Below are 11,614 nucleotides of genomic sequence, written 5' to 3'. Positions count from 1 at the left end.
TGATGTAACACAGTGACAGCCACACAATGCTAACACAAAGAGGTTATGGGGCTTTTATACAGGAGCTTTTTAAAATCTGATACCAAGCAAGCACTTTGGCGACAGTGGGAAGGAAAAACCCCCTTTTAACAGGAAGAAACCTCCAGCATAGTGGTATCCAAACCCAGGCCTTGAGGGCCAGTATCCTGCAGGTTTTCGATGAGTCCTTGATCCATTACAGCTGATTTAATTGGCTAAATGACCTCCTCAACATGTCTTGAAGTTCTTCAGAGGCCTGCTAAAAAAGTAATCATGTGATTCAGGTGTGTAGACCCAGGGTGAGATCTAAAACCTGCAGGACACCGGCCCTCGAGGCCTGGAGATTAATAACAAGTATGATTTAGTGCAGAGAGGTCACGGCAGATGGCCACCCCTTCCTGAGCCTGGTTCTGCTGGAGGTTTCTTCCTCTTAAAAGGGAGTTTTTCCTTCCTGCTCATAGGGCAGGGGTGGGCAACTCCAGGCCTCGAGGTCCAGTGTCCTGCAAGTTTTAGATATCACCCTGGGTCAACACACCTGAATCAAATGATTAGTTCATTACCAGGCTTCTGGAGAACTACAAGGCATGTTGAGGAGGTCATTTAGCCATTTGAATCAGCTGTGTTGGATCAAGGACACATCTAAAACCTGCAGGACACCGGCCCTTGAGGCCTGGAGTTGCCCACCCCTGTCATAGGGGGTCATATAATGGTACGTTTTTTCTCGGTGTGTATTATTGCAGGATCTTCCTTACAGTATAAAGCACCTTGAGGTGACTGTTGTTGTGATTTGGAGCTGTATGAAAATAACACTGAATTGAAAAATCCAATAACTGTGAAGTTTACCTGTTTAGAAATGGAGGATGAGTTCTCAGATAAATTGTAGTTGGCCTGGACGCAGAAACAAAGCTAACACCTCTTATATGTTTATATTATTATTATTGTTATATACATTATTAGAAGAAGCTGAAGCCTTTTGACTTTCATGGGTATCTTTGCAGCCATATTTGGAATTTCATTCATATTAGAGGATTCTGCTCCTCGTCATCAAGCCCACCACAGCGGTTCCCATTTCACGGTCATGTTGAGATTTTCCACTGCCGTCTTCACCCTCAGCAGGCCAACCAAAGCCTTTCAGACAGACGACTCCTGAAATTACAGCTGCAGGCACCCAACAAACCTCATTATCACGAGCTGTACTATTACAGTTTCCTCCATCCTCCAAGTAATCAAAGCATGATGAGTGTGTGTGTGTGTCTGTGTGCGTGTGTTCAGCGGCCCCTGATGTTTGTGTTTATTGTGTTTGGAGAGTGATGCTCTGTGATTCAGATGCTTGTTTGATTCTCAATTCAAAAATTTTCTCCAAACTGCGTCTCCTTTGTCTTTTGTTCAGAGACACTTTAAATCGTCTCTTTGCTCCGGTAAACTGGAGTCTGAGCTGTTTGCAGTCCACTCTGAATGGGTCTTTTCGTGAGCACTGCCCCACACTCAGCTGAGTCCACAGCACCGCAACCAAAGCCACAAAGTGGGAAAAAAAGAAGCAGCAGCGGTTTCTGCCAAGAACAGCCCCGGCCTTGTTAAATTCAGGTTGAGGTATGCTGGCTGACAGCTCCGTCCACTTTCTGTGTTGACGCTGAAGGCCACTGAGCTCGAACAGATTTAATTCAACAGCACGTGAGCCTTTATGACGTTCCTACTTCTTTGCTCTCCTCAGACTTGGAGCCAGCAGGAGGTGCTCGAGTTGGTAAGACTGTTCTAAAACTTTAGAAAATGAAGACAAACATAACTGAAAATGAAAGAAAGATTCAGATATACAGTGGGGCAAAAAAGTATTTAGTCAGCCAGCGATTGTGCAAGTTCCCCCACCTAAAATGATGACAGAGGTCAGTAATTTGCACCAGAGGTACACTTCAACTGTGAGAGACAGAATGTGAAAAAAAAAATCCATGAATCCACATGGTAGGATTTGTAAAGAATTTATTCGTAAATCAGGGTGGAAAATAAGTATTTGGTCAATAACAAAAATACAACTCAATACTTTGTAACATAACCTTTGTTGGCAATAACAGAGGTCAAACGTTTACTATAGGTCTTTACCAGGTTTGCACACACAGTAGCTGGTATTTTGGCCCATTCCTCCATGCAGATCTTCTCGAGAGCAGTGATGTTTTGGGGCTGTCGCCGAGCAACACGGACTTTCAACTCCCGCCACAGATTTTCTATGGGGTTGAGGTCTGGAGACTGGCTAGGCCACTCCAGGACTTTCAAATGCTTCTTACGGAGCCACTCCTTTGTTGCCCGGGCGGTGTGTTTTGGATCATTGTCATGTTGGAAGACCCAGCCTCGTTTCATCTACAAAGTTCTCACTGATGGAAGGAGGTTTTGACTCAAAATCTCACGATACATGGCCCCATTCATTCTGTCCTTAACACGGATCAGTCGTCCTGTCCCCTTGGCAGAAAAACAGCCCCATAGCATGATGTTTCCACCCCCATGCTTCACAGTAGGTATGGTGTTCTTGGGATGCAACTCAGTATTCTTCTTCCTCCAAACACGACGAGTTGAGTTTATACCAAAAAGTTCTACTTTGGTTTCATCTGACCACATGACATTCTCCCAATCCTCTGCTGTATCATCCATGTGCTCTCTGGCAAACTTCAGACGGGCCTGGACATGCACTGGCTTCAGCAGCGGAACACGTCTGGCACTGCGGGATTTGATTCCCTGCCGTTGTAGTGTGTTACTGATGGTGACCTTTGTTACTTTGGTCCCAGCTCTCTGCAGGTCATTCACCAGGTCCCCCCGTGTGGTTCTGGGATCTTTGCTCACCGTTCTCATGATCATTTTGACCCCACGGGATGAGATCTTGCGTGGAGCCCCAGATCGAGGGAGATTATCAGTGGTCTTGTATGTCTTCCATTTTCTGATGATTGCTCCCACAGTTGATTTTTTCACACCAAGCTGCTTGCCTATTGTAGATTCACTCTTCCCAGTCTGGTGCAGGTCTACAATACTTTTCCTGGTGTCCTTCGAAAGCTCTTTGGTCTTGACCATGGCGGAGTTTGGAGTCTGACTGTTTGAGGCTGTGGACAGCTGTCTTTTATACAGATGATGAGTTCAAACAGGTGCCATTCATACAGGTAACGAGTGGGGGACAGAAAAGCTTCTTACAGAAGACGTTACAGGTCTGTGAGAGCCAGAGATTTTCCTTGTTTGAGGTGACCAAATACTTATTTTCCACCCTGATTTACGAATAAATTCTTTACAAATCCTACCATGTGGATTCATGGATTTTTTTTTCACATTCTGTCTCTCACAGTTGAAGTGTACCTCTGGTGCAAATTACTGACCTCTGTCATCATTTTAAGTGGGGGAACTTGCACAATCGGTGGCTGACTAAATACTTTTTTGCCCCACTGTATATGTTTCATTAAAAAAAGAAGCATCTCGACTGCAGCCGCTGTGTCTCTGCACTCCAACGTCAGTGAGAAAACGGGCAGACATAAACCCACAGATAAATTTGGATGGGCCCTGCTCTAACTGGAAAGTGATCAACATCATGTTAGGATTCTTAACCATTGCCTCATAGAGTCATTTAACACCACAGCTTCACAAACAAAGCAACTGAAGCAACAATAAAGCAATAATGTTCTTAAAAAATGATAAACTATCAGGATCTACTCATTTAAGATGTTTTTGGGTAGTTGGAGCTGCACTTTGGTCTTTTGGCCTTTCAGTATTTTATTCTGGATTTTCTAAGCTCTCAGCTCTGACCTTCTTAAAAGGCTACTCATTTTTATATTTTTATCCAGTGTTGATTGCAGTCTTGTGCTCTCGGTGTAAAGAATCTCAAACATCCAGCTGAACCTCCTGCCCGTACCAGGACGACAATCATGGTGAATATGTGATCCAATTAGATTTATTATCCTGGAGCGGCTTCACTCTGTGGTCTAACGGAGTTCTGCTTGGCTGAGGCGGATCTTATCAGCTTGGTCTTGTGCCTCGTGTATGAACAAAACCTCTCAGTTGCTGGACACTGAAAACTAAACAGCTTAAAGAAAGAACAACAGAGCGGCTGAGCCTATCGCCTGTTTCCATCGAGCAGAAAGTGGTGGTCTTGCACGACAACGTGGAGGTTAATTAGGTGGAAAATCCACTGCACATTCCAGCTGAACACAGACACCTTTTTTCTTTGAATCATGCTTGGTGCAGCAGCAGTGATCACAGCAGCTCGTGACCTGAGCCACAGCCTGCTTAAAAACTGCAGAGAGAAGCAGCTTTAAAGTTCTACCAGGTGTTTTCAACTTTAACAAAAGCAGGAGTTATTGTGTGTTGCTCTGATGTTGCACATATATGACTAAAATCATGACTTAAGTGATAAATGTGGATTATTTTTGTCTGCTCTGGTTCCCACTTCAGTTTTTGAGATATAGAAAAACATGGAGATACACACTTCGGATGTATATTGAGGAAAAGAGCAGGAAATCCCTGCAACATCCTCCATCTGTCCCCCAAAATTAAATTCCATCGATCGTTGTTTACATGGAACGTCTGTTTTAAGTCAGACTGGAAGAAAAACAAATGAACTGCCTATAAACTGAGCAGCTATATTTACTGGAGGATTTCCCCATGGACCATTGTAGTGGAGGCTGCAGGTCATCTCAGTTTGATGGCCGGGTGTATCTACTGGACGTGGAGTTCACAGATGAGAAGTTTGTGGAGTTTGAGGCAGAAAGACAGCAGGACATCCTGCTACTGTGCTGCTCAGAATTGGACCTGCTGATGGAAGAGTCCTCACAGATCGGGGCCCTGTTTCAGGAAGCCGGTTTAGTGGAAAAACTGAGTAAGTATACCCTGAGTTAACGAAAACTCTGGGTTTTCGGTTTCACAAAGCGAGTTCAGCTGAAGCCTCAGTGAGTCACTATGACGACACACGCCGTGAAGCTAACCTGCCCCCTAGCAGGTTTACTACAACTAACCCTGACTGACCCCGCCTCTTTGTCGGAAACCTGACAGCAGGAAGTGTCAGACATGGCGTGTCCCTTCCTTGAAGAGCCAGTAGATCTTGAAGCCCAAATTCTCCGCAGAGCACTCCGCCGGGAGAGAGTGATCAGAGCGCGTATGGACATCTTATCATTACCTGATGATTTCCTGTGCGAACGTTACCGTTTCTCAGCACAATCAATAAGTTATTTGGATAACATCCTCAGGCCATATATTGCGCATGTGACACATCGCGGACATGCGCTCAGTCCATTACATATTCTTTGTACCGCACTCCGTTTCTTTGCAAACGGGAGCTTTCTGTACAATATCGGTGACGCTGAGCACGTTTCCAAGGCTACCGTCTGTCGGGCAGTCAGGAATGTTACAGTAGCACTGAAACGTCTCCTGTACTCGTTTGTGGTGTTCCCCGGTCACAGACCCACAAGATTTATCAAAGAGGGATTCCACAAAATTGCAGGTATCAGGATGAACAAAACTCAATGCATGATGTGGTGATACGTGAACTACCACTCAAATGGTACATAAATTTCCAGGGTTCCCAGGCGTGATTGGCTGTATAGATGGCACCCACATCCCAATCATTGCACCCTCAGCAAATGAAGGAGACTATGTGAACAGGAAGTCCGTCCACAGCATCAATGTACAGGTACATAATTCCCTGTAGCATTTCACACCAACAAGTGATGGCATCATGGTAATGGATGCTAATATGTGTTCTCTGCACTGGGCAGATCATATGTGATGCTGCCAACATCATCACAAATGTGGAAGCCAAGTGGCCAGGCTCTGTACATGACTCACAAATATTCTGTGAATGTACACTGAGCACCAAATTTGGACATGGTGGGTCGAAGTAACTGTGAAATATACAGAGACCAATTGCCACAGGGACGTTTGCACTGACATGTATTCTTCTGTCCTAGGAGAGTTCACTGGCCACCTGCTTGGTGATAGGGGGTACCCATGTCTACCCTATTTGCTCACCCCTTACCCTGACCCTGAACCGGGCCCACAGCAGCGTTATAATCTGGCCCATTGCAGGACACGGGCCAGAGTTGAAATGACCATCGGAATGCTCAAGGCCCAGTTCCAGTGCCTTCGTGGACTCAGGGTCACCCCAGAAAGGGCATGTGACATCATTGTGGCATGTGTGATCCTACACAACATTGCCACGATTAGAGGTGAACAGTGTCCAGCTGAACCAGACAACAGCAGTGATCCACACGATGAACATCCTGACCCACCCACGAACGTACAGGATGGAAGAGCAGTCAGAGACACCATATGCCACAACCATTTCCTGTGACCCGTCAACCCAACATGTTACAAGACAAATACACAGATACTGTGGTCAACTGCCTTTATTGGTCACCCTGTATGTCCTGTACACAAAGAATAAATGCGCATATTAGTATGTTGTACAAACACTGACATGATTCGTCCATCTATGATCACTCCACCCACCCTTAACTGTTGTTCCAGCAGTACAATCTCCAGCTTCGACTTTTGGATCTGCAGCTGGAGGTGCACCATTTCCATGTCGCACTTCTGTATCTTCCTGGCCAGATATGTCTTATACAGCTGCTTCACAGGGAGCTATTGCAACAAGGGACATAGCATTGGCATCCATAGTACATGCCTACTTAGGTTGGTTGTAAATCAGTGCTGAACAACCCACTGTGGAAAGGTTCGTTGTAGGAGTGGCTGGACCCTCTTCCTCTTCATTTCCAGCATCACTCTGCCGGGGACATAGTAAGTCCATGGTGTCATCATAGTACCACATTGTCGTCAGTTGTTATATTTTCCACTGTACACTGTATACCTCATAGTGTGGCTCTGTTGCGGCCTCCTCTGTAGCAGCTGTCACTGTTTCGTCATCATGTGCCTGTGGTGGAGACATTTAACAACACTGCTGTTCTACTGTTGACACATGTAGTCTGTGGAGTATTACGAGTACTCACAACTGCATGTCGGTCTGGCTCAACAGGGGGCTGCACCAGATGCAGTACACCATCACCGTCAACTGGAAGAATATGGGGTTCATACAGGTCACTCATGACTTATGTGGGCGCAAATGGCAATTACCAGACATACCAATCACCATACACCTCATTGTCAGTATGCTCTCAGAGACAACCGACACTGAGGGAAGGCAAAATCAGTAGGTGTCAGGGTGGAAACGCTTTTATGAGCTTTATGTTGCATTGAGGTATATGTTCATATGTTACACTTATTGGGAAAGGTACGGAATGTACTACTCGCTCTGTCTCTGGGAAGTGTCTCAGTGTTGTTTATTCACCTAACTGTTTGATGACTGTCATTCTCTGTCAGTAGGACAGTAACTTCACTACGACATAGTTCATTTTGGTCAAGGTGACTGTGCAGAATGGATGTATGCACGCCATGTATTGTTTTGGATTTACCCCTTATGTAGGCACTTGTGTCTTGTGGGGTTGTTGCCACAGAGGATGTCCCCGCAGAGATGCCTTCAGCCACAGGGCGCCTACTGTTTTGGCTGAGGGCCAACTGCTCAGCCTCTGTGGGTGGTGGTGGTGGAGGACCCCCACCTGTTTTTCGGGCCTCCGCTTTTTTTCTGTTGGCTGTGACGGCACACATTTGGGCATACAGAGTAGGCAAATGTGTACTTGTGATGTGCTCAGATAATTTCAATATGTGCTTACAGGTGGTATATTACTGTAGCCTCTAACTGCAATTGATTTACATAGGACACACAGACCAAGCACTATGGCTCATAATACAATTACACCTTACCTGTTTGGACTATATTTTTAGATTTCATTTTTACTTGCTGCCAGGAACGTTTGGGGCCTGTTGGGTTGCACCTGCGCTCACATCACATCACAAAATAAAATGTATAACATAATAAATAGAATGACATATGATAAAATAACGTGTTATATGGGTGGAAATCCCTAGATCAATGTTTAAATTAACACTCACGCATTGACTCTGTCGGCTATGTTTTGCCATGCATCCTCCCTTTCCTTTGCAGCTGCGGCTGTGTTACTTTTTTTCTGCATGATGTGCATGCTGTCGGCATATGCTGCCATCAGAATTTCCGCCTCGAGCGCTGTGAAATACGTCGACCGCGCCTTCTTTCCCTCCGTCTCCATGGTGACTCGCTTAATCTGTGCTCCACTGATCGGGGCTTTATGTATCCTCGTGCGCGCGCTTAACTTGGGGTTGTAGCAACTCCGCGTTGACTGAACTAATTGTTATCAGCCTTTCTGAAACCGAATATTCCGAGTTGGACAGTTCGGGGTTACTCAACCCTGCGTATCGTTTTTCACTCTGAGTTTTCTAAACCGGCTTCCTGAAACAGGGCCCTGGAACTAAAACTGCAGCTCTGATTAACATGTCTGTCACTGTAATGGTGATGTACGTCCCCATAGTCAGCCAGGAAAGGCCCATCAGTGAAAGCCAGAAAAAAAAGTTTGCTCTTGTCCGGGATGTGTAGTCTGATACGACCTCTGCAGTTAACATGTCGATCTTTGAATATTACACAAACACTGAGTGGAGGTGTTTGTGTGGAGCACCCACCCAAAAACCTGATGTGTTTGTTCAGTCTCCAACATCTGAAATGATTCATGCACTCTGATACATGCTGTTTTGTGCAACTCATCTCCCAACAGACACAAATTAGCCTGACAAAAAGCAACGCAGAGACATATTAATGGACAATGAAGCAGCTGAAACTGAATCATCAAAACAAACAAACAAAAAAAAAAACAGGCATAAAAACACAAAGAAATCTTGAATCTCTCAGGTTTTTACAGTTTTCTCCAGGTTTCGAGGAGCAGGCGTCCGTATCTGTGTTTAGAATGCAAACAGGAACAAATACGTATAAAAACAAACTCCAAAGGTGCATCTGTGAAGTGTGATGTGAAGTTTTTTCTTTCATGACTGAAGTTGACAAAGACATAATTCTGATCCACATAATTCTGGGACACTGACTCTCTCCATCAACGGACCTAAATCATTATCACACCGAGAATCTTGCCATCTTTCACTGACTATACACTGACTCTCATTAGCACACAGCAGAGCCTAATGATGCTACTCTGTATTCATTAACATGCTGTTTAGATGTCATGTGACATACTGACAGCCAAGACCAAACACTCGACTGACAGAGCATCGAGCTCAGTAAAATCAGGTTCTATTGTTGGTCAGAGACCTAGGCTGATCTCTGGCCTCCCACATGTCACGCTGATCACTGAGGTGTTTCAGTTATTGATCTCTGAGGCCTCCATAGGGGATCAGTGTGGCTTTTATTCTTACTCATGCTGAACAAAACATCCTCCTTCTAGCTTTGGACTGACCTCCTTCTTTCCTCACTCACAGAAGCTGTTTTTATTTTACTGGTAGAATCTGTTTGCAAAGAAATCCTGAAATCTGTCTACTATTCAAGTCATCCATCGGTTTGTAGAGACTTTTAGAAATGTTATTTGCAGGGTAGGGAGGGAACGTTCCTGGCGTGATGGCACCACATTCGTAGCAATAAAAACGTGAGCTTTGGTTTCCTCCAAATATATTTTGGTTCTGGCCCAAAACGCTGTGAAAATATTGGTGTGTGTATACAGCATGTTCATTTTGGCATGACTTTGGGCCTGCAGCTTCCACAGTGGTTTTCTGGACAGAGCGCTGCAGTGTTAGACCCGCTGGGGCGTTTCCCCGCCACCGCGCTGCCACCTGAGCCGCTCGTCTTACAACACAAACAACCACAAACCAGGTCAGCGACAGCGCAGGAAACTCACCAGCAGCCATTCCGTCAGGAGGGCAGAGAAGCACGCAGCGCCAGGGTTTGTTTACAGCTTCATCTGCTTCACACTCCTACAAGAAGTGTGTAAACTCACTGATGTGTGAAACTAATCACGTCTGGCTTGACCGACTGCAGACGTGCGGGGTGCATCATGCCAAAAACTTCTCAACACTCCATTTTAAAGTTTGGGCTCATCTTAATGCTAGAACTTGTGATAATATACATGTCTGCATACCTGTGGCCACTGGATGTCATCACTAAACCCAAGTGTGTGTGTGTGTAACTGTGACTGAGGATGAATCTGAGCTAACACCATGTCTGAGTCGAAGTTTAACTGAGTCGAAGCTTTGGTGCTGCTGATGGGGAAGACCCATCATTTATGATCACAGCTGTGACATTCATGTTATACACCAACATGTGTTCAGAAACTTTACAACACTACACCAACAAACCAAAGCCTTCATGCGTACCTGCTTCAGAATAAAAATACCAATTTAGTTTCCTGACAAGAACACCTGCTGAGCTTTGAACTCCTCACAAACACACAGGTGCTCACCTGTGCAGGACCACATGCAAGACTCTACTGTGAATACCTGAGCTTGCTGAAATGTGTGCACCTGAGGTCTTATGTTGATGCTGCTGCTTTTAAAAAAACAAAAGACATCACAATTTCATTGTTTAACAATGACTATATTGAAGATCAGTGAATAACAGCACAGGTAAATGTGCCTTTTAGTTTAAGAAGATGCAGTTCAGCCAAAGTATGTTGTAAATAAAGTTTTCTACAGAGATTTTATTCAAATGTTTTTGAGAGATGCTCTGTTTAATATGCTGCTGATAGTCTGCTGCTGTTTCAGAAAGAGAGATCACAATGGAGACCCAGCATGTCCGTCTGCAGCCGTAAACGCATGATGTGCGAGCGATCCAAGCAGCTTTTGGATTCAGAGTTTAGGTTTACAAGCAGGATGGGCCCCAGAAATCCATTATACTGATGAGGGGCCTCAAAAAGACAAAAGCATGAATATGCGTGTGTGTGTGTGTGTGTGTGTGTGTGTGTGTGCGTGTGTGCGTGTGTGTGTGTGTGTGCGCGCGCGGTGGGTTTTCAGGTCCTGAACTCTCCTCTCTGGAGGTTTTGGGGGCACTACAGGTCGCTACTTACCCTTTAATGAGCCTGCTCTTTAGTTTGTGCCTCACACACACACACGCATCTGGTTTGCTATCCTCGTGGGGACATCCCATTGTCATAATGCTTTCCCTAGCCCTTAACCCTTACCCTAAACCTAACCATAACCTAATTGTAAGCCTGACACTAAAACCACATTTTGAGTGTGAAAATTGCTTTCAACCCCGAGGGGACCTGGATTGTGGTCCCCACTGAAAGTCCCCACCAGTATAGTAAATGTCAGATTTTGGTCCCCACCAGGATAGTACGCACGCACGCACGCACGCACGCACACACACACACACACACACACACACACACACACACACACACACACACACACACACACACACACACACACACACACACACACACACACACACACACACACAAAGCCACCACAGGGGCCTGCTGGGGTTTATTTAACAGGGTTTCCCCTAATAGATAGATAGACAGCTGTTGGATTTCACGCTCCCTGCTGTGAAATTCGGGGAAACAACAAGTGAAGAAAGGCTGTGGATCATCAGGAATTTAATGAAGAAGAGTTTGTGCAATATGTTTTAGGCCACATGAAGAAGATGGTAATTTTATGACATATAAAATAAGTGTAATAAGTCTTTCTTAATGCGCCACAGCGGCTTTGATGT

General features: G+C 45.2%; 1 protein-coding gene across 1 annotated transcript; it reads right to left on the bottom strand.

The window, feature by feature from the left end:
* Positions 1-6,390: 6,390 nt before the first annotated feature.
* Positions 6,391-9,398, bottom strand: LOC145420330 (uncharacterized). Its single transcript, XM_080289472.1, has 5 exons — positions 7,446-9,398; positions 6,984-7,045; positions 6,845-6,907; positions 6,701-6,760; positions 6,391-6,618 (listed from the first exon to the last, which is right to left on the bottom strand). The coding sequence occupies exons 1-5, from the start codon at positions 7,636-7,638 to the stop codon at positions 6,391-6,393; spliced, it is 606 nt and encodes a 201-aa protein (XP_080145598.1). The 5' UTR covers positions 7,639-9,398.
* Between the last annotated feature and the right edge of the window lie 2,216 nt (positions 9,399-11,614).

Source organism: Astatotilapia calliptera, chromosome 15 (genome assembly GCF_964374335.1).
Source record: "Astatotilapia calliptera chromosome 15, fAstCal68.1, whole genome shotgun sequence".
NCBI classification, from domain to species: Eukaryota; Metazoa; Chordata; class Actinopteri; order Cichliformes; family Cichlidae; genus Astatotilapia; species Astatotilapia calliptera.
This window is presented reverse-complemented; position numbering and strand designations above follow the sequence as displayed.

Bases quoted from the DNA above. Each gene is read 5' to 3' on its own strand.
- LOC145420330 (XM_080289472.1), bottom strand. From the start codon at position 7,638: ATGTGTGCCGTCACAGCCAACAGAAAAAAAGCGGAGGCCCGAAAAACA. The intron at 7,046-7,445 runs GTAAATCCAAAA...ATATTCTTCCAG, and splicing joins CACAAGTGCCTACATAAGGG to TTGACGGTGATGGTGTACTG. The intron at 6,619-6,700 runs GTGGGTTGTTCA...TTGTTGCAATAG, and splicing joins CTACAACGAACCTTTCCACA to CTCCCTGTGAAGCAGCTGTA.